The 23,994-nt window shown below is 45.4% G+C and overlaps 1 protein-coding gene across 6 annotated transcripts in view; it reads right to left on the bottom strand.

Annotated features, from left to right (window-relative positions):
• The window catches only part of USP9X (ubiquitin specific peptidase 9 X-linked), a 197,839-nt gene that overhangs the window by 5,427 nt on the left and 168,418 nt on the right, over positions 1–23,994 (bottom strand). For all 6 annotated transcript variants that reach the window (XM_056558938.1, XM_056558943.1, XM_056558942.1 and 3 more), the window contains 7 exons: positions 18,353–18,578; positions 12,182–12,311; positions 11,877–12,062; positions 8,715–8,935; positions 8,393–8,481; positions 8,145–8,301; positions 7,478–7,690 (listed from right to left, as the gene is read on the bottom strand). In XM_056558938.1, the coding sequence (XP_056414913.1) occupies positions 7,478–7,690; positions 8,145–8,301; positions 8,393–8,481; positions 8,715–8,935; positions 11,877–12,062; positions 12,182–12,311; positions 18,353–18,578 (1,222 nt within the window). The remainder of the gene's footprint in view (positions 1–7,477; positions 7,691–8,144; positions 8,302–8,392; positions 8,482–8,714; positions 8,936–11,876; positions 12,063–12,181; positions 12,312–18,352; positions 18,579–23,994) is intronic.

Below are 23,994 nucleotides of genomic sequence, written 5' to 3'. Positions count from 1 at the left end.
CGGTGTCCGATCGGTGAATGACTGCTCCGTGCCTGAGATCCAGGCAGGAGCAGTCAAGCGCCGATAACACTGATCACAGGCGTGTTAATACACGCCTGTGATCTGTGTAAAAGATCAGTGTCTGCAGTGTTATAGTTCCCTATGGGACCTATTACACTGCAAAAAAAAATGTAAAAAAAAGTGTTAATAAAGGTCATTTAACCCCTTCCCTAATAAAAGTTTGATTTACCCCCCTTTTTCCCATAAAAAAAATAAAACAGTGTAAAAAAAAACAAAAAGAAAACATGTGGTATCGCCGCGTGCGTAAATGTCCGAACTATAAAAATATATCATTAATTAAACCGTACGGTCAATGGCGTACGCGCAAAAAAATTCCAAAGTCCAAAAAAGCGAATTTTGGTCACTTTTTATACCATTAAAAAATGAATAAAAAGTGATCAAAAAGTTCTATCAAAACAAAAATCATACCGGTGAAAACTTCAGATCACGGCGCAAAAAATGAGTCCTCATACCGCCCTGTACGTGGAAAAATAAAAAAGTTATAGGGATCAGAAGGGGTCAGCATTTTTGGGTAAAATGACTAATGTCACTGCAAAGTAGAATTGGTGACGCAAAAAAATAAGCCATAATATGGATTTTTAGGTGGAAAATTGAAAGGGTTATGATTTTTAAAAGGTAAGGAGGAAAAAACGAAAGTGCAAAAACGGAAAAACCCTGAGTCCTTAAGGGGTTAAATGAATGAGCTGCATGCCGCGGCGCTGGAAATGATTAATAAAAGGACATCTGTACTGATTTTACATATTCCTGTGCCCGGCTGCAAAAAACAACAAAATAAACTGATTTATCTTCCTACGTTCCCCCGTTGCACCGGTATCAGCCTCACTGTTCTCCGCTGCGATCTTCATGCTGCTTCCTGGGGACGGGAACGTCACAGAGCAGTCAGCGTATCACCGGCCGCAGCGATGTCCCGCCTCGGACGGTGAAAGGCTGAGCGCACTGATACGCCGACGGTGCTGATGATACGCTAACGGCTCTGTGACGTTCTCGCCCCCAGAAAGCTGCATGAAGATTGCAGCAGAGAACAGTGAGGCAAATACCAGAGCAACGGGGGAACGTAGGAAGGTGAGCCAAAGTTTATTTTTGCAGCCCGGGCACAGGAATATGTAAAATAAACCAGTACAGATGTCCTTTACTAATCCTTTCCAGCACCGCGGCATGCAAATCATTCATTTTAAGCGCCAGAGGCTCACAGGAGGACGGGGGGGAGCCGCGCCCGTGGGTCACATATGATTAGTTCCCCGATGTGGGGGACTGCGGCTGATTCATTGGGGGGGGGGGGGGGGGGGTTTGTTAGAGAAGCAGAGCAGTGCCCGCGGGTCACATATGATTAGTTCCCCAGTGTAGGGGGGTGGGGTGGTGGTAATACTGTTAAATACCGTGGAACAGCCATAACTTACAAAAATACAGTGATATGCATTTTTGGTCATACCGTCAAGCACTACCATCAGAGAGGGGAAGGTCAGGCCAGAGATTGAGCCATAGTCAGTCACCCAAGAAAGTGGGCAGAGGAAACCGAAACCCGGCTACAAACCACCTGGCAGCCCCCCGCAAAACATGAGGGGTGAGGCCGGACCCAAAAGGAACGAATTGTGTAGAGACTGGGGTCCGACAGCCGACCATATAGAAAACAAATGGTCGCCCCAAAGGCCTATGGGCCCAAACCCGTCCTGACAGGAGAGCAGAAGAAAGCCCTGATGAAAATTCAAAAGACGCAGAACCACAGAGGATAGGCCCAAACATGGAAAATATAAGAAAAGCAAGACAAACATGGCGAGGAAACGCCACTCCCAGGAGAGAAACATGCCGGAGAGGAATGAAGGGAGAGCCATGAAAGGAAGCCAACCGCAACCGTAGGACAGAGGCTGAGTTGAGAGAACAATAGAAAAGCAGCTCAAGGACGCTCAACAAGAAGGCAAGACTCAGAAGGTGGATAACATAGCTGCTAGAATGGGACGAAGAGAGAAGAAAGCAAAACTCCTTAACAGTCCTGAGCGCTTGAAGAAAAAGGCCAGGAAAAAGGCCAGGAAGAAGCACCCAAACAAACACCTGAACCGGGAGGGTTAAACTCAAACCTCAATCCTAGGCCGCATGAGAACCCATGAGTGTGCCGCACAGCCACGAAAGTGGGAAATAACATGCGACAAGGAGGACCACGCACGTGGAGACACTGAAAACAGCCAGACTGAGCAACCAGGCCGACCGGAAGGGCCCCTACCCAAAGACCCAGGCCCCTCCCACTCTGGAGGGAGAAGGAGGAACGCAAATAGACAGGAGGGAGCAGAGCCATCCAGAACACTGTAGCCGCTGCCCAGAGAAACCCGATCCCATGTCCAGGAAGAAAAGGAGGAACCCTGAAATACCAACCTCGAGCAAAGATTGCCGCTGCGGATAAACAGTGGAGAAGAGTAGGGCCGAAACCCTGCCAAGGCCAGAGACTAACTCCCGGAATGGTGGAAGCCCCAGGAACAACCCCTCCGGAGCAGAAGGCATGGAAAGTCCATTTGGCAGAGAGCCCAAAGCAAGGAGAGCCTGGAAGGGCAAAATACCATAGGAGAGGGAGCAAAACGACTCTGGGGCTGTCAGGGAAGAGTGATCCAACCTAGGGGAGAATCGTGGCTAGGATAAAAAAGGCACCGCCACCCAGCAATCATAGACACAAAAGACTAGGAAATAGAAAAGGATGATCAAGCATGGGATTCCAACGTGGAAACGGATAGGATGACAGAGAGAGTAACATGCCAGAATGACAGTCACCAAGTGGAAGTTCGAGGGGACCCAGCGAGATGTCAAGCCAACTGAAGCAACAATGCGAGGAAGAGAAGACATGACCAGTGCACAGGAGGGTGCCCACCCAGACTGGAGGGCAAGCACAGGACAACGACACACTCTTAAAAAGGAGGAGGGACTTGCCACAGCTGAGACTGTCGAGGAGCCCCGGGGAGCCAGAGGCGACCTGAACAGAGAAGCCTCAAGAGGAAGGCCTAGAGACACTAAACAGAAATATCACTGGAGAGTAAGAGCAGAGAACAGAGACCTCACATCCAGAAGGAAACACAAGGACCACCAGGATGGCTTCCAAGCAAGACCCATACAGGGAAAGGGAGCAGCACGAGGGGCTGGGGAAGCCAGGGTATGGACCAGGCCAGAACAAACAGAACTGCACTCAAAAGGAAGGGGGAGAAAACATGAACTGTCCTGTCAGGACCAACAAGAGCCCCTGCAAAAGCTAGGATGGAGACAGCTGCAACTAAGCCATATCCAGCAGAACTACACCAAAAAATAAAAAATAAAAAAAAAATAAAAAAAAAAGGGAGAGCGAGGGCAGAATTGAAATAAAGAAATCCTCTGACAGAGGGAGGTCAGAGGGAAACTGCTGCAAAGGCAAGGGCAGGAGCCCACAAAGGCCATACAACCCCTCAGAAGAAGGGGGAGCGCAAAGGCTGAATCTCGATAGTAGACACCCAGTAAGCTACACCCAAGCCGGTAGCGGAAGGGTTAAATGAGATGCCTGAGCCAGTCACATGAGGAAGTACAGAAGACTGACAGCACTTCACCTAGAAAAGGAGGAGGAATGCAAGGACTGCCCGAGAAATAGCGGAAACCTAAGAAACTCCACCCCAACTCCATGGGAGCGCCAAGATGGTCTGAGCAACACTAGGCATCCCATAGGAGGTAAGAGCAGTGCAAAGCCAGACCACTAATACCACACTTCCATAGAAGGAAAGATGAGACGAATAGAGTAGTCAGAGAGGAAGGCCTACCTAGCCCACTAAAGCGCCTCCCCTGGGGTGGGGAATGTAAACTCCAGACGGGCCAGAGTTGGAACCCCTTGACATGAATGTACCTCAGCAATGGCAAGGACACTGCAAACAACTCCACCCAAAAGGAGGGCAAATAAATGGCTGTACTGGCCAGAGCAGGGTCCCTACCCCAAACCTTGTGCTGTGTAAACTACAGTAGGAAACATGTGAATCAGTGGCATAGGAAGGCAAACGATACTACCCTTGGAGGAGGGGGGGAGGATGCCATATCAGAGAGCCCCCTCTACGATAGGAATACGTAAGGTCACCAACTGGATCCCTTGGACTGAAAACCGATCCGACTGCAAACCAATGGGACATCACCTATGCTGCGGCCATAGACTGTCAATTGCACCTGCAGGGACACAATGGTTGGTTGTCTCCCACCGGAAGCAGGGTCCGGAAAGCACGCTTCCATGGACGTTTGGGGAAACCAGGGTGCATGGAGGGTCACCCTCCCGACAAAAGCTTCATGCCGTGGTGCACCAGGACTGCAGCCATAGATGCGGCAGATATCATGTCCTCCAAGGGCATGGCAGAGGGCGGAAGAACAGTCAACTCTGACATATAGCAAAGTACCGAAACTGTAACCGTGGATGCAGCAGACATCGCATCCTCTAAGAATGGAGTAGAGGGCCATTGTACATCTCTCAACTCGCACTCAGGGTGTAGTAGCGGAATAGCAGCTGTGGCAGACGAACCAACCTCTATGGATGGTGGAGAGGATACATTGTACAGCGGTCAACTCTCACTCAGTGAGAGTACCGGGACAGCAGCTGCGGCTGACTACCCAACCTCCATGGATGGTGTAGATAGTCCATTGTACAGCTGATTACTCTCTCAGAGTGGAGTACAGGAAAAGCAGCTGTGGCAGATGGCATATCCACAATGGGTGGTGGAAAGGACCATGGCCACCCACGTGGAGTTTGCAGAGAGTGCCCACCCCGTCAGTCACTTCACCCAGGAAGTGGGACACTGGGACTGCAGTCGCGGTGGATGCAGTAAAGGTGGTCGGTGAAGAAGGGAAAAGGTTTAATGGCACTCACTGTTCAAACACTCAGAGAACATCCATGCATATGTTGTCCTTGTTGGGTTCTAAGCCCCAGACCCCAGCGTTGTAAGGCAACAGCTTTAACCACTGAGAAGGGGGGGATGAAGTTCATACTCACCCAGACATCTTCAGTCAGCTAAAGGCTGCGCTGCAACACTCTAGGCTGCCATAGCAAGGCAGACAGGGGCAAGTGGGGGACCCGGATTCAGGGTACTACTGCCAGGCGCTGACCGTTGGAGAGAAGGGGTTGACAGCCCATACTATATGCACCGTACCCCTTTGTTGCATGTGGGCGATCAGGTAGCGCAATGCTCCTGTCGCCCAACCTAGAAAAATGACAAAGGGAAAAAACGAAACTATACAGCCCTAGCTAGAAAATAATAAAACAGAAAAGACCAGGTCTGGAGAGGTCTTACTGACACTAATCTAAAACTGACTAGAATTGTTTGCCTAGTGTCAGCCTCCTAGTGGCAAGCAGCATAATACCAATGGTCTCTGTGTCCCCCAATGAGGTGACAGAGAAAGCATTATTTATACTATGCCCCTTCCTGGTTATAGTTCAAAAATTGTAATAAAATGTATGACGACTCTATAATGGCATCCAGTGAAGAACAAAAGATGAAAGACAATGGTTGGTCAAATGTCTCACACACACTCTCTCTCACACACACACACACACACACACACACACACACACACACACACACACACAGATGCACTACCTTGAAGTAGTAGGTTATCATGCAAGAAAAAAAAATTTAGGTGCTGAAGTACTAATCCTGTAAAAATAAACAAACAAATATCCCTATGGTGTATAAAAAAAACATCAATGAACATACATCAGTTTGGAAAGAAGAAAACATTTAAGCTGGACTGTACTTTTTCTAACAGGAGTAACACCTTACAATTTGTATGTTCTAGAATATTTTCCCTGTTCTAATCATCTGAGATCTAAGATTCATTTAATACAACTTATGCCTATCCAAAGGATAGGGAATAAGTTGTAGATAACGGGGGTCCGACTGCTGGAACCCTCCATGTTCTCCTGCACGGCGTCCCAGCAGTCTGCAGGAAGGAGACGTGTATCCCACAGAGAAACATGGAGTTGGCATGTTGACCATAGCGCCTCTAGTGGGGGTTGGCATGTCCGCTTCCTGCAGACTGCCAGGGCGCTGTGCAGAAGATTGCGGGGGGTCCCAGTGGTCAGACGCCCTGCCATCTATAAATTATCCCCTATTCTTAAGATCTATATAGAGGAAAGAAAAGAGGCGGAGGCGCTCCTTGTGGAGTAAAATCACTACAATGTGAGGGGGAGGGTAGGGGGAAAAAATCACCGCTGACCCGACATAGTTGTGTAGCCCATACACAACAATGGTGATCGCATAGATAAGTAATCCAGATCTGCAGCCTTCCTGATATAGACAATGGTGAACAGAGCGGGCTTCTGGTTCAGGAATTAATTGGCGCTGACCGGGAGAAGGACACCAGACAGGTAAAATACATTCACAGAGGGATTTATTGTGGATAATGCCATTATCCACAATAAATCCCTCTGTGAAGGTATTTTACTTGTCTGGTGTCCTTCTCCCGGTCAGCGCAGAGGAATTCCTGGACCAGAAGCCCGCTCTGTTCACTATTCTTAAGATAGGGAATAAGGTGTTTTTCACTGGAATACTCCCTTATAAGACACTGGGGGAGATTCTCAAAGAATTTTGCAAAATAAATCAGTTTCGTGCCAAAATTTTGCCACGAAAAGCATCGACCACATTTTCAAAGAGCTTTGTGCCACGGTTTACACTGTAACAAAAGAAATGGAGAAAGTACTCCTGAGGAAGCCTCCGTGGTTGGAGGCGGAATACGTGGGATTAACTTCCCCCGTGCTTAGATGCATGCAGTCCCGGCATATTTATTCCATACATGGTGGGTCCCACAGGCATTTTTACAGCACATGCACCTTCCAGGCTTGTAGCTCATTACATTTGGTTTACATATCCTTGCTGTTTGATTCACTAGCACTTGCTGTCTATCTCCATTCTTAGCACTAGTGATTATGATTTGTATTTATGTCTTTCTGACATTTTTTGCCACACATGGGTTAGATAGTTTTGCTCATTTGCACATGAGTATAGGTTATATATACAATTCTAATTTTCCTATTTACGTACTGGGGGGTTTGCATGCTACATGATTTAATATTAATATATACATTTTCTGCTATATTGCCTTGATCCGGGATCTCATGCATCTGTCTGTTGGAATACTTTTCCTAGTACAGGTTGGGCGTTGCAGGACTACATTCCTCCGCCTGAACATTATATATGTGTTTTAAATGATTTTAAAAGTTTGCTTACTCTTGTTTTTTGTATATTTTAGAATTGTGAATAAAGGAATACTTTTGATATGTACAATGGTTATTGAATTTTGGTGTGCATCCATTCATAGTTGCTAGCTTGGTGTCTTTCCCCATTTCTTTGGTTACAATATTCTAGCACTGGATTGCACCCAGTTTGGTGTTATTTAGAAATATTACTTTTATCTATAAAGGTTCGGTAAAAGCATACATTACCTCTTCTGGGCACAGCTCACAGGCCTTAGCAAGAGTCATCCTAGCGCTGTGTGACCTCTCTAAAAAGTAGCCATTCGAGGTTTCATTGCTTTGTACTGGTGGAGACCAGTTGTTGTAGGTGTACTGAGGATTGCCAGTATAAGGCCGGCGCTCCAATTCATCACCCAACCATTCCACTGCCCAAGTCCATTTTCTCTTTAAATCTCCATTACTCTAAAAAAGTGAAGAGAGATTTAATTGAAAAAATAAGATGCAGTGTATAAGATCGACAATTCATCAAAAATTTTACCTAAACTATACACAGTCTATTTATTCATAAACATTTTACTACTAGTAGAGTGGGGAAAAGGAAATATGGAACATATGACATATGTAAAAGTCACCCAAGGGAACATGCATTCAATATAAATATTTTATAAACTATAATATATATATATATATATATATATATTATATATATATATTACAAAATATTTATATATAACGCATGTTTTTGTCTCTCTTTAATATATATATATATATATATATATATATATATATACACATACATACATACACACATACATACATACACATATATATACACACACATGCTATATGGCTCCTATTACACAGACAGTTTTGCAGCCAGAGGAAATAACACTTCTTACACATAAGGACTACTTACCTGCAATATTTGGTATGCAACAGAACAGTTGCTGAAGAGAGCCACCATGCATTTTATGCACTGATAAGCTCTTTTCTGATAGTGGTTCTTGGAGCGTTGGATGGTGTCAAACAAACCATCTCTGTCATCTGGTATTCCTTTAAGTGCATTATGAATCCTAAAAACAGGAAATGGTGTAAAGTGATTGAACAAAACAAAAAAAAGTTGTATTTTTTATTCTGGTAAATGCTACTTAATAAAGCACTCACCTATGGGTTTGCCAAGAGTCTTCAATCAACAGAATCTGGAGTAAAAGATCCAAGTAGGGTCTAAGCTCATAGGTGTAAGAATATGCCACCTAGAGGATAAAAGAAAACTTACAAAATAAAACATCACACTCCTACAAGACAAGAATAACTGTTGACAAACATTTAATAGGGATATGAACGATGAACATGGAAATCTTTGAAAGGTAGAATGTCGTCATTCTTAACATCTGTGACCCTTTAGCTTTTATGGTATATCTAGTAATCAGTGGAGTGATTAAACATTAGGGGAAAAAAATGTGAAATAAGTAAATTCATTTCTCACCTGCCACAGCAATTCACTGAGAACTGTAGAAGAGAACTGTGGATTCTCCCAACAACAAAATCGTAGAAGTTTGATGGTCTCTTCAGAGTTGCTACAGTCCTCTATAATTTTCTTTACATAACTGGTTTTCACAAACAGCAGCTCAGCCACATTCTGTTGCAGTGGCATTATAGGCTGTGATAAATTGGGATCTCCATAGGGGTTGGAAAGTGGTGGGTTACCTGTAATTGAGTATAGGAAAGAAAACTAAATGTAGGCTTTAAGATGAGCTTGTGTGCATCTAGTAATATATTAAACAGGTTGTCCCATAATTACATTTATTTCAATTGGAAGCTGGGGATGAAAATTGTCTGTCATGAAGGGATAAATAATTACAAGAGCTGCACAAGGGCTGGTTTTTCTCAGTACAACATTTCTTTTTAATGGTATCACATAATATGGGTGCTAAACGTTAAAAAAAACTGTAATTCTACAGTAGAGTAAATATTTTAACTTTATTCTGCAGGTCGGTAATCTTACATATTTAACAGACGATTTTCCAGCGCAGGTCAGTGGAAACAAGATGCTTTATTGGGTTACTTCAGCACATGGAAGATAAGGCTACAGGTGACGCGTTTCGTCCCTGGAGTTGGGCCTTAGTCAGTATCACCTGTATCCTTGTGTTTCATGTGCTAAAGTAACCCAATAAAGCATCCCGTTTCCACTGACCTGCGCTGGACATTCGTCTGTTCCATATCCCTGCACTTAGGCTCTGCCCACGCCAGTCCGGGCGCTGTGGGCTTGGGGAGTGAGCTGAACATACTCTGTGCTCGTTACTAATCTTACATATTGGTACAAAGAATTTTCTGTAAAAGAAGTTAAACATAACATTCTTTAAGACCCATTTTAACCTTTGTTCTATTGATAAAGCGTATGCTTTGTGGGGTGAGCGGTAGTTATTAGTACCACTTTAGGGTACATACAACTGTTTGATCACAATTTCTTTTGGAGGCGATGCTAATTACGAACGCTGGAATACCAATTATGTTTATTTTTCCTCATGTTTCAAAAAGCCTTTTACTGTTTTGATTATTTTTCTGATTGAGATGTAATTTGACTTCAACTTTATTTTCATTTCAGGATCAGAAGAGGACTTGGTACAATCCCTGGAACATGTTACTGCAAGATCAGGACAGAAAAGTAATAATCTACATTTATATATAAAGATTCCAACTGACGTAGGCCCCAGGCAACTATCTTGATACCCTTATTTACAGTCTCTACCTGGCTTTACTTATGTCTCTGGTAGTTTTGTGTTTTCTTATTTATACTGCAGTTTAAGAATTTTTTCCCCCCTTTTCTCTTGTTTTTTCCCTTATGTTGAAGCGGAGGATGTTAAATAATATGGCTTTGTAATTTTTTTTTAATTTTCAAGTATTTTTCAACAAACAAAACACCTAATTATATATATATATATATATATATATATATATATATATATATATATATATATATATATATATATATATATATATATATATAATATAAAAAATCCATCTGAAAACTTGAAATATTGTCTGTTGACTAACAGTAAATAATTGTGGGACAAGCACTATTAATCCATTAAGGACGTAGGGTTATTTCAGTTTTTGTACTCCCCCTCCCCCCCCCCCCCCTCATGACCTTCTAAAAATCGTATTGTTTCAATTTTGCACATACAGACCCATATGATGGCTTTTTTTGCGCCACAATTGTACTTTATAATAACGACATCAATCATTTCACCACAAAATTTACGGAAAAACAAAATATATATATAATTTATTTCTGGGGCAAAATTGAAAAAAAGAAGAAAAAAAACAAAATTTTGTAACTTTTGGGGACTTTCGGTTCTATGCAGTGAACTTTTTGGTAAAAATGACACCGTATCTTTATTCAGTAGGTTCATACGTTTACAAGGATACCTTATTTATAAAGGTATTTTATTTTACTAAAAAAAAAAAAAATTATAACTACATGCACAAAAATTTGTATGTTCTAACAACTATAACTTTTATTTTTCCATATACTGGGATGTATGAGGGCCTTTTACAGGACTTTTAGGATGAATCAATAGATTCCTTACACAGATGAATGTAGTTCCATAGAATCACATTGATCTGTGTGCTCTAAGCTCAATTGATAAAGACTGGTCCTGCCAGGATTTATCATTCTCAGTGCGGCAGCAGCCACAGGACGTAAGGTAAGCCCTGTGGCTACCTCAGATGTGGATCCAAGTCGATCCACCCCACTGGACCACCAGGGAGCAGTTACAGGTCCCTTTAGACACCACTGTCAGCTTTGACAGCGGTGATCTTAAGAGTTAATAGCCGTCCGCGGCAATTGCTGCATGTCTGCTTTTAACGGCGGCCCCTAGCTACGGGAATCAGCTGGGGGTCGGCCGGTATGACGCAAGCTCGAGTTAGGAGCCCGCGCCATACGCTGCTTGCAGTTTCAGGACAAGCCGGCTCGTCCTTAGACATCAACCTGTTAAATAGTAGTTAAGTTACCTCTGATGTTTACAATGCAGTCTAATCTGCGGACAAAATGTTCTAGAGAGGAGCTGAGCAGACCAATGTATAGTTTTGGGCAAAATGTTCCAGGATAACGTAATTTTTTCATGTAAACCTCTGCTCATTCTGAGCTAACCATTCATTTGGGCAGTCCTAATCAAAGATTGACAGGTGTAAGTCTGCACATAGAGCTGTCAATCACCAAGTAGGACTGCCCACAATGACTACTTAACCCAGAATAAGCAAACATTTCCATGAACAAAATGACAAGTTATTCTGAACGTTTTCTCACAAGACTATATGAATAATCTGCAGTCATGTTATAGATTAGGAGGAGCTGAGCGCAGAGTGTATTTTCATTATCAGAAGACAAACACTGGTCACCTATCCGCAGGATCACTGGAGACTCCCACCGATCACGAGAATGGAGAACCTGTGTTCCACATTTGAGCTTAACAGTGAGAGTGCAGCTTCATTTCTAGAGGACTGAGCAATGTACTAAGCTCTCAAGTCAGTTCCAGAGAGATTGAATTGTGCTGTTAAAAACTGTGGGTCAATCAACTGCATTCTGTACAGCAAAACATCTATTGCATGACTAGGATTCTTCAAACATTTCAATTTAGTGCATTACCATTTATAGAAGACTGCATACGCGATGATACATCGCAACACCGGATAAGCTGTGACACTACAGTGTACAATTTGCCCAATTCAGCATACTGATATTTGATTGGAGGACCCGGCCCTTCATCCATTGCTACTAGCATAAAAGTTGCAGGCACATTGAGTTTCAACAGCTGGGTCTTTTCTTGCATGCCTAAAATATAAAAAGGTACACATTTTACTAAACGCCTCATGGCTTTTCTACAAACAAATTTTTTAACAAACTTAAAAAATACAAGGACTTTTTTTTTATTTTATTTTTTTTTAACTCACCAAGATTAGCATACATGACAAACAGGTTAAAGTATTGTTGTAAATGACGACCATGCTCAGACACCTCTCTTCTCAGAAGGTTCAAGACGGCCCTTAGCAACTGATCACTCAGGCTCAAATTATCATAAGCCTAAACAAATAAAATGAAAATTAAAGTATGACCCACACCACATATAAGCGACATAACCTATGTGTTAATTATAAAGGAGATTTTTTTTGTACTCACCGTAAAATCTCTCGTAGCCTTCATTGGGGGACACCTAACTGATGGGTATATGCTCTTGCCACTAGGAGGCGCTGACACTAGGAAAAAAAGTAGTCTGCTCCTCCCTTGCAGGATTTACCCGCCCACCTGCAGTGAAGTAATCAGTTTTGTCAAAAAGCAGTAGGAGAAGCCAACAAAGACATACGTCCGAAGGACCCTAGAAAGGAATCCCGGATAAACAACCCAAGAACCGGAAAGAATAGTTCGGAAAAAAGATGAAGAAATGGGTGGGTGCGGTGTCCCCCAATCAAAGCTACGAGAATTTTACGGTGAGTATAAAAAAAAAATCTCCTTTTCCCGGTCACTCTTCATTGGAGGACACCTAACTGATGGGACGTACCAAAGCAGTACCCTAGGGTGGGAAAAACAACCACCAGAGAAAAGGAATCAGTCCCGAGACTGAACTCAGGTGTTCACAAGGCCTGCGGACGAGCCTCCCAGGCGAAGACACACGAGGCCCTGAAATTGAACTCCAGGCAGATCTCCCGTCCAAGGAGATAGACTAGGACGCAAAAGGAAAGGGCCATCCTCTGTAGAGACCCAAGGCACTCGGGTCATATAGAGAGACAAGGAACCACAGGAAAAAAAAAAGGAATGATGGGATGCTGCACTGGAAAGGGACGGTGCATGAGAGCAAAGACCGAAACAGCTGCAGACCCAAAAACCGCTGTCCCAGGGGCCCGCCATGATCAACCAGAAGGATCAAGAGCTAGACTGGGAAAATACAGATAACTTTAACACCCTCCAACTCGGGAAGACCTGGACACCGAAGGAAGAAAGGAGCGACAAACACCCTGAATAAGGGGGCCATCTCAAATACCTGAGACCGACAAGTAAACTGGAAGACGCACCCTGGAAGAGTAAGAAAAACAGACGTCTGCGAAAACTCTCCAGGCGACAAAACTTCCATGAACAAGTGAAGGAGTGCAGAACCGAAAGACCGCCCCGACTAATGGGATAGCGGAGGAGTCTTGGCCGGAACACCACACATGCCCAAAACCTGAACCATTACCCAGGGCCAAGAAACCGGAAGAGCAGTCTAAAAAGAGCACACTAAAGAAACATCACGCCAGAATGGTAACGGAGGGAGAAACAAATGAGAACCGAGCAGGGAATCTCAGGGTCTGGGCACAGGAAGGATGACTCCAGAGAACTTTGGTGTCAGTGCAGTACCGCTGACACAGACAAAAGGGAAGGAAGGACACCCCCCCCCCCTCCAGGTAGATTGTACAAACTCCTCCAACAGAGGAAAGAGTCAAGCTGAGATAGTGGACAGGAAGCCCACAGGCATAGACAGCAAAAAAGAGACAGCAACATCTGGGCGGCAGAAAATAATCAACAAAATAGTCCCGTCCCCCCATAGGAGGGGAAACAAGGATGGACGAGAGGAAAACTCAAGTACAGACCCATGACAAGCACCCTTATCCCCGCACCCCTGTGGAAATGGGATTGGAAAAGTGCATAGGAGAATGGAAATTCTGCACCACAGCCACGGATAAGTACTGGGAGGACAGAACGGCAACCCATCGCTATGTGGAGAAGCCACCTTGTGTCCCAAGAGGGATCAGAATCCAGTGCACTGGTGCTGGGCAAAAAGTACAAGACATGTGGAGAGCCAATCCAGATAGTGACGAGTAGGTGCCTGAGCCATCAAAGACCGAAACACACCTGGAGGCATAGGGAGGAGCTGAACTGACTGTCGCCCCAGCAGGCCCCAAGTCAGAACAGAAGTTTTCAACAGCTGCAGAACTGCGGAAACAAAATTACCGGAAGCCCCGAGGCACACCCCACCAAGCAAAAGGAAGGTGGGCTCCACATCTACAGAGTGGTCCTAGCATACGTAGGAACACAGACATGGGAACTCCACTATAGCAGTGGGGTATTAAGACTGCGGATATGAACTAAACCGCAGATAGCAAAGGGATCAGCAGAAAGGGATGTATGCCTCTACCAGACCAACCATGCAACCAAATAAAAGAGAACAGAGATGCTGCCGTTGCTGAGAAAATCCCTGGGACCTGCAGAAAAGAAGCCCACACCCCTTCTCCTAATGGTGCCAGACACAAGGCTGCAGAGTGCAGACGCAGACTCAGGAGATGAAGAAGAAGTGTGGAGCAGGAAAAACGCAGATACACTGTGGCTTACAAGCAGAAAGGGTCTCGAACACACAGGTACACACACTGCGAAACCGCACCCGGAAAGAGACACACCGGACTGCAGCTGCGTATCAGTAGACCCGGGGGAGGTAACCAGGTGGATTAGAACACCATGCAGACCCACAGTGGCTATGTGGCAAAGGGACCGTGGCCATGCCGGGTCCCGCATACAGAAACACACAGTGGGGTGAGATACCAGCCTGTAGACAGAATAGCAGGCATGTAGAGAAGGACCTGGCCACGAAAGTAACCTTTTAAACCTAGTATGTGGTGCATTGTCTAAGGCCCATGGGGTAAGATGGGGAGACTCGCTAGAAACCATCTCATGGCAGTGGGTAACCTGAACTACCGTCCACAGGGTGGAAGTGTACGTTAGTTGACCCGACGTAGTAGGAAGCCATGTGGAAAAACCGACTGGCTGGTAGGTATAGGAGTCCTGAGCACCCAGGGTCACTCCAGTCAACCGTCCCAGAAGGCAGGGTACTAGAGTGCGGTCCGTCCAAGGGGCGGCCTGGTGCTGTAGAAAACTGACAGAAAAGGATTGTCCAACTGGCATCAATCCGGAATACCTGTACGGACCCTACTACAGAACCCTCACCCAGCACTGAGGTACTGGAAACCTGGCTATGTCCGCGGCAGCCCAGAGGTCATAGACCAATGGCGGCGGAAACAATGTAGAAAGCAGTCTGGTTTAACAAGAACCAGGCGGTTGGCAAAAAGGGAACAGGCAGACAGACGATAACTGTGCCCCTTTTGCCATAGGTGGGAGGGCGGGGAGGCCAAGAAACCCACCCCTTGGGAGATAGAGGGAGGCAGAAGAGCCAAGTAATGCATCCCTGACATCCCGCATAGTGAAGGTGGGACACGCTGGGGCAGTTCTACATATACCGTGCACAGCAGTGGGGTACGGAACTCCAGCCACAAAAAAAAATCAGTCATGCGGCGTACATGCAGACAACTGCCTGGCTTACCAGTATGGATCCATAGTGGACCGCGAGACACTGTCGGGTACCACACAAAGCGGTGAGGTACCGGAACTCCAGCAGCAGAAACAATAGCCGTGAGATGTGTGACAGGCAGTGTAGTAAACCATGCAGACCGCTGTTTGGCCTACTGGTATAGAACCAGAATGGAAACCATGCAGACCGCTATCTGGCGTACTGGTATAGTCCATAGACGACAACGAGTCAGTTGGTTGGCACCTCGCACAGTAGTGAGGTACCTAAAGTTCAGCCACAGATACTTCAGCCGTCTGTCGTATGACAGGCGGTGTAGGCAACCATGCAGACCAGTGTCTGGTCCATAGTAGACAACGAGTGATTCCATCAGTCACCTCACCCAGTAGTGAGGTACGGAACTCAAGTAGCAGATACATCAGCCGTGTGATGTGTGACAGGCGGTGTAGTAAACCCTGCAGACCACTGTCTGGCTTACTGGTATGGGTCCACAGTAGACAATGGGTCACTCCATCAGTCACCTCACCCAACATTGAAGTACCGGAAATAGAGTAGCAGATACATCAGCTATGTGATGTGTGCCAAGCGGTATCGGAACCATGCAGATCACTAGTTTACTGGTGGGTCCATAGTAGACAGCATGCCATACCATCGACACCTCGCACAGTAGTGAGGTACTGGAACTCCAGCCACAGATACATCAGCCGGGAGAAATGTGACAGGAAGTATAGGAAACCATGCAGACCACTGTCTGGCTGACTGGTATGAATCCATTGTGGATAGTGAGTTATTCCGTCGGATACCTAGCACAGTAGCCAGGTACTGGAACTCCAGCCGCAGATACCTCAGCCGTTTGAGGTATGACAGGCAGAGTAGGCAACCATGCAGATCACTGTAGCTTACTGGAATGCGTGCATAGTAGACAATGGTTCACTCCATCAGACACAGCACTCGGTAGTGAGGTACTGGAACTCTAGCCGCAGAGACAGCAGCCGTTTGCTGTATGGCAGGCAATGTAGGCAACCATGCAGACCAGTTGTACCGGAGTGTCCGCCGCAGATGCGGCATCTGAGAAATGGGTGACAGGCGAGATTACTGTCTGGCATAATAATGTCAGGTCCAAGACTTAGCGCTGGATGTGTTGATCCAGAGCACTAGCCGCAGATGCGGTAGCCTGTGGGGAAGGGAATCATATAGCATGACATACCAAGAACACCCCCAGAGTGAGTGGTCGGCAGACCTAATGGAAGAGGAATCCCAAGGGAAACCGGAGTGTCTGCCAGAAAGGCAAAAGGAAGTTTGCACATTACGGTACATGGCACTCGGTAGTAAGGGAGAACAGTTTGCTTGAATACATCCTCAGACAATTTCCAAGGGAAAGTGACTCCCTGGTAACAACCGCCACGGCGGTTCGCATATGCTCTACAACAGTGAGCCACAATGTAGGGTAAAGGACACCAGAGGGAAACCGTAAGCGGCTCATGACGTTAGGCAAAGGCAGGTCACCTAATAGAAGGCAGAGTGCAATACAAGTATTGGCCATCAGAGGGAGCCAAAACCCAATAGTCTCAGTGACTGGGGAATATACATTTTTTTTTATATATATATATATATATATATCAGTGTGAGGTGCAGTATAAAAAAACAGTATGTATGTTCACCCATGCCATTGACTAAGGATAAGGAGCATGGGCGCAAGGCGCCTTGCAAAAGTGCTGCCCGCAGGATTCTGTGCAATGAAGGCGCCTGCCAAGCGCCGCACAGCACCAGATAGGGGACAATAGAGGCCCCTTCAGACAAGCTCCCTCCGGACTACTGCCATGGGAGTAGGAGCTGTGTGAACCGAGTGCCGGCGAGCCCCACAGCGAGGGCAGGGCGTAAGGGGCGGAGCTAGACACCGCTGCAGAGTAAGGTGTATATTCACTGGATATGGCCCCCAGCAGCGCGCAAGCTGGAGGGGAGGAGTTGCCTGACTCGCGTGGAGAATTAGGGGAAGAAGAAGGTGCCACCATGGTCCCCCCTGAACACCCGCCGGCATGAGCACCTCGGGGCGCACTCCCGTCCACACCGCAGACCCAGCGAATAGGTGAGAAAAGGACGGCTCCAGCCAGCGGGACAGGGAGAAAAATGTGGAAAGCACCCGGCATTTAAAAAGGGAGAGCAGCTCCCTGGGCACCCCGCTACAGACCCCTCCTTCCACCATAGATGCAGCCAAGGGGGGGGGGTGGGAGGGAGGGGGGGGGAAAGAGATGTATACTCACCTCAGACTCCACATACTCACCCAAGATGTCTTCAGCCAGCTGTTTTGCCACCTGCATCACGTCATGCTTCAACAGACAGGACGAGCAGGGAAATAGGGGGACTCTGACCCTAGGTGTAACCCCAGGTGCTGACCGTTGGCGGGAAGGGGTTGACGGTGCATACTGTCATGACTCGTGCACCTTAGCTGCATATGGGGGAACAGGTAGCGCCATGCTCCTGAACCCCCACCTGAAAAAAAAAAGGAAACAAAAGGGAGTAAAGAACCTAAATAACAGCCCTTACAAGAAAATAATAAAATAGACCAGGTCTGGGGAGCTCCCAGACCTGTGTCTTGCCTCCTGCTGACACTAGCTAAAACTGATTAATTCACTGCAGGTGGGCAGGTTTATCCTGTCAGGGAGGAGCAGAAAGTTTTTTTTTCTAGTGTCAGTGCCTCCTAGTGGCAAGAGCATATACCCATCAGTTAGGCGTCCCCCAATGAAGAGCGACCGAGAAACAATGGCTTCACTTAAATGGAAAATCATAAACATACCTGACTTGATGGTCCAGGTGAGGCAAAGGGTAAAGTACAGGGTCCATCTTGCAAAGAAAAATGTGCAATAAATACTACAAGTTTTGCAAAAGCTCCTCTAACTTCAGCACTAGGGCACTCCAAAAGATATTCAGAAAAGCGATTTGGATAAGCAAAGAGAACACCATGTGCAAACCAGTAGCGAACATTCTTGCTATGGCGGAGCAAGATGCACAATGCATCATACCTAAAACAAAGCATTAAACAAAGTCAACTCAACATCTACACGAGAAAAAAAAGTATCTGAAAGCATGAAAAGTATTCCTACACAATTTTTATCATAAAACGGGTCTTCCCACAATATTAAGTTGGAAACAGTCTGTAAAGATGTGTAGCACATGTATATCTAAGAGTACAAATGTTCTGGTTGTTAGGTAAAATGTTGTGCGTTCTTGTACTATTCCTTCTCCCTATTTAACTAATCACTTGCTAGTTTCCAATCTGAAATGTGACCCTGATGTTTCCATACAACATAGAACACACTTTACCATAATCCCCTTTGATTGTGTACAAAGTGAAGACTAACTAGCACTAAGCATGCTTGACTGTCTCATACATGTACGTCCTGTGTATGACCGTGTGCATCAGAGCGGTGATCGCGTCATACACGGCAGGGACATCCGTGATCACGGCATCTGCGGCTATGTGCATGTTAAAATATATGATCAACCGCTGCTGCAGGGATCCAATCATCTCTAATGGCGGACGGTGTCCTATTCACCTGCCTCCATCCGTCTCCCGCTATCGAGCAGACCAGAGAAGATTGCCGATAATACTGATCAGTGCTATGCCCTATGCATAGCACTGAACAGTATTAGCAATCAAATGATTGCTATAAATAGTCCCCTATGGGGACAAACAGTGTAAATTAAAAAAATAATGTAAAAATTTAAAAGTTCAAAAAATATAAAAAAATCCCCTCCCCCAATAAAAATTGTCGGTTTTTCCCATTTAACCCCCAAAAAGCATAATTTATTTATTTTTTATAAACATTTGGTATCGCTGCTTACGTAAATGTCCGAACTATTGAAATATAACGTTAATGATCCGGTACGGTGAACGGCGTAAACGTAAAAAATTAAAAAGTCCCAAAATGCTGCTCGTCACATTTTATTCCCAAAATTTTTTTTTTATAAAAAATAATCTAAAAGTTTTATATATGCAAATGTGGTATTTTATAAAAAGTACAGATTATGGCGCAAAAAATTAGCCCTCATACTGCCCTATAAACGGAAAAATGGAAAAGTTATAGGTGGTCAAAATAGGGAGATTTTAGAATACTGATTTTGTACAAAAAGTTTTAGATTTTTTTTTTTTTAAGCGGTACAAAAATATAAAAGTATCTAACCATGGGTATCATTTTAATTGTATTGACCCACAGAATAACAAACAATTTTTACCGTAAAGTGTACAGTGTGAAAATGAAACTCTCCAAAATGTGAAAAATTGTGGTTTTCATTTAAATGGTCACTCTCATTAAAACTACTATTTTTTGCTATTGCACTCCTTAAGGTAAATAAATAATATTTCTAATTATACTTTGCTTAAAAAAAAATTAAGTTTTCTATGTTTTATTTGTGCTTAAAAAAAAGTTCAAGAGCACATTTTCCCCCCATCTCATACACAGACTTAGGACCGAAGCCCAAACACAGGTAGTGCAGACTTGAGTGCTGAGGGGGGGGTCCAACCAACAGCATATAGCAGTTAATTGTGAGAGGAGCTATGATTGGATGAGGCTGGACACCACCCCCTCAGCACTCCAGGCTGCACTTTCTGTGTTTGGACTTCGGTCCAAAGCCTGTGTATATGATGGGGGAAAATGTGCTTTTGAGCCTTTTTAAGCACCAATAACACATAGAAAACTTCATTTTTTTTTTTTAAACAAAGTATATTACAAATATTTTTTATTTACCATAAGGAGTGCAATAATTGAAATTAGTTTTAATGTTACCCTTTAAATTTCCTCCCCAAAATTATTTTTTCGGGTTCGCCGTACATTTTATGGTAAAATGAGAGGTTTCATTGCAAAGTACAATTGGTCACACAAAAAGCAAGCCCTTATATGGGTCTGTAGATGGAAATATAAAAAAGTTATGGATTTTAGAAGGCGAGGAGGAAAAAACGAAAACGCGAAAAATAAAATTGACCTGTCCTTAAAGGACAACTGCAGCGCAATATACACTTATCCCCTATCTACAAGATAGGGGGTAAGTGTTTGATCGCAGGGGGTCTGACCGCTGGGACCCTCAACGATCTCCTGTACGGGGCCCATGGCTGTGCCGTGGCTCTCCCGTGCAGGGGGCGTGCCTGCCGCAGCATAACGTTGCGGCCGGCACGCCTCCTCCATGCATCTCTACGGGAGAGGCGGGGAGGCAGTGTTCGGGCCACCCCGGCTCCCCCATAGAACTGTATTGGGACGGGGAGGAGACAGGGAGGAGACGGGGCGTCACCGTCGACCTCTAGGTCGACGCTACGCGCCTTAACCCTCACTATGAGCGCTAATGGCAGCGCCCCGTTAGGGAGATCTCGGGGGGTCCCAGCGGTCGGACCTCCCGCGATCAAACACTTATCCTCTATCTTGTAGATAGGAGATAAGTGTATATTGCGCTGCAGTTGTCCTGGGCTTGGTCCTTAAGGGGTTAATCATTTCACAACAAAACCTATGGCAAAACCAGAAAAAATATATTTGTGGGGCAAAATTTAAGGAAAAAAAAAAAAACAGCCCACCATTTGCATCAAGGGGTAAAAGGCTACTGTAATTTAAAGGAGTACTCCAGCAAGAGTTAACTTATACCCTATCCATAGGATAAGGGAAATGTAGCTGATCGCGGGGGGGTTCAACCACTGAGACCCCCACAATCACCGGGACAGGACCCCGGCTCTCTCACTAAGGAGTGTGTGTAGTCTACCGGTAGATGGCATGCGCTCCATTAATTTCTATGGGAGCGCCGGTGATGCCTGAGGGCTGTACTCAGAGGTTTTCGGTGTTCCCATAGAAATGAATAGAGCATGTGCCATCTGCAGCACACGCTCCTCACTGAGCAAAGGTTCCCAGAGATCGCAGGGGGCTATCAGCTACTTATCCCCTGTCCTGTGAATAGGGGATAATTTAGTTTTTGCCATTAGTTATACTTTAAATAAACATTTGATACGTTGCAAGTTAAAGGGGTACTCCGGTGGAAAACAATTTCTTTTAAATTAACTGGTGCCAGAAAGTTATACAGACTTGTAAATTACTTCTATTAAAAAAATCTTAATCCGTCCAGTACCTATCAGCTGCTGTATACTACAGAGAAAGTTCTTTTCTTTTTGAATTTATTTTCTGTCTGACCACAGCGCTCTCTGCTGACACCGCTGTCCATGTCAGGAACTGTCCAGAGGAGGAGAGGTTTGTGATGGGAATTTTCTCCTGCTCTGGACAGTTCCTGACATGGACAAATGTGTCAGCAGAGAGCACTGTGGTCAGACTGGAAAGAAATTAAAAAAGAAAAGGACTTCCTCTGGAGCATACAGCAGCTGATAAGTACTGGAAGGATTAAGATTTTTTTTTTATAGAAGTCATTTACAAATCTGTTTAACTTTCTGGCACCAGTTGATTTAACCTGGTGGGGATACGCCCTTGCGTCCTGGTACTTAAGGACGAAGGGCGTATCTATCAGCAGGCACCCCGTGCAAATGCCAGGGGGGTCATTAGAACCCCCTCCCCCCATGTCGGCGATCGGGCAAATAGCAAAGGGAATTCACAATTGCGATTTATGCCGATTCCGGGTCATACGGGTCTATGGTGACCAGGAATAGAAGGGGGATCGCGGTTGTCTAAGACAACTACGATCCCCCCGAAGCGATAGGAGTGAGGTGGCAGAGGTGCCACCCCGCCTATCCCTGCTATTGGTGGTCTAGACGCGACCACCAATAGCAGATCGGGGGCGGAGGGGTTTACTTTCGTTTTCCCCGTCCTGCCCACCTACAATAGGCGGGGAAACGACGGGGACCGAACGCAGAAGGTCCACTTACCCCTCCGGAGGCTGCGGGGGACGGTGATCGGCGCGGGCGGCAGAAGAAGATGGCTCCCTGGATCCTACAGAAGCCGGTAAGTTGCCTAGCAACATCTGGAGGGCTACAGTCAGACTGTAGCCCTCCAGATGTTGCAAAACTACAACTCCCAGCATGCCCAGACAGCTGTTTGCTGTTTGGGCATGCTGGAATATGTAGTTTTGCAACAGCTGGAGGGCTGCAGTTTGAGACCACTATATAGTGGTCTCTAAACTGTATCCCTCCAGATCTTGCAAAACTACATGTCCTAGCATGCTCAAACAGCTCTTTGCTGTCTGGGCATGCTGGGATTTGTAGTTTTGCAATATCTGGAGGGTCATAGTTTGGAGATCACTGGGCACTGTTTCAAAACTGCAAATCCCAGCATGCCCAGTCAGCAAACAGCTGTCTCACCATGCTGGGAGTTGTAATTGCGTAAACCTCCAGCTGTTGCATAACTACATCTCCCAGCATGCCCTTCGGCGATTAGTACATGCTGGGAGTTGTAGTTTTGCAACAGCTGGAGGCACACTGATTGGAAAATACTGAGTTAGGTTCTGTTACCTAACTGAAGGTTTTCCAACCAGTGTGCCTCCAGCTGTTGCAAAAGTACAACTCCCAGCATGCACAGTCAGTGCATGCTGGGAGTTGTGGTTTTGAAACAGCTGGAGGTTTGCCCCCCATGTGAACGTACAGGGTACATTCACACGGGCAGGTTTACAGTAAGTTTCCTGCTTCAGGTTTGGTCTGCGGCAAATTTTTCGCCGCAGCTCAAACTCCTGCGGGAAACTCACCGTAACACGCCAGTGCGAATGTCCCCTAAAAACACTACACTAACACATAATAAAGGTTAAAACACTACATATACACCCCTTACACTGTCCCCCCCCCCCCCCCCAATAAAAATGAAAAACGTATTGTACGGCAGTGTTTCCAAAACGGAGCCTCCAGCTGTTGCAAAACAACTCCCAGCATTTCTGGACAGCCACTGACTATCCAGGCATGCTGGGAGTTTAGAAACAGCTGGAGGCACCCTGTTTGGGAATCACTGGCGTAGAATACCCCTATGCGATCCCTTATTTAGTCCTCAAATATGCATGGCACTCTCTCATTTTGGAGCCCGGTCGTATTTCAAGGAAACAGTTTAGGGCCACATATGGGGTATTTCCGTAATCGGGAGAAATTGCACAACAAATTTTGGGGGGCTTTTTCTCCTTTTACCCCTTATGAAAAGGAAAAGTTGGGGGTTACACCAGCCTGTTAGTGTAAAAAAAAAAAAAAAAAAAAAAAAAAAAAAAAAATTTTTACACTAACATGCTGGTGTTGCCCCATACTTTTTATTTTCACAAGCAGTAAAAGGAAAAAAAGACTCCCAAAATTAGTAACGCAATTTCTCCTGAGTACGGAAATACCCCATATGTGGGCGTAAAATGCTCTGCGGACGCACAACAAGGCTCAGGAGTGAGAGCGCACCATGTACATTTGAGGCCTAAATTGGCGACTTGCACAGGGGTGGCTGATTTTACAGTGGTTCTGAGATAAACGCAAAAACAAATACCCACATGTGACCC

This window comes from Hyla sarda, chromosome 2 (genome assembly GCF_029499605.1).
Source record: "Hyla sarda isolate aHylSar1 chromosome 2, aHylSar1.hap1, whole genome shotgun sequence".
Lineage (NCBI taxonomy): Eukaryota > Metazoa > Chordata > Amphibia > Anura > Hylidae > Hyla > Hyla sarda.
The sequence above is the reverse complement of the archived record's forward strand: the minus strand, read 5'-3'. Positions and strand labels throughout refer to the sequence as shown.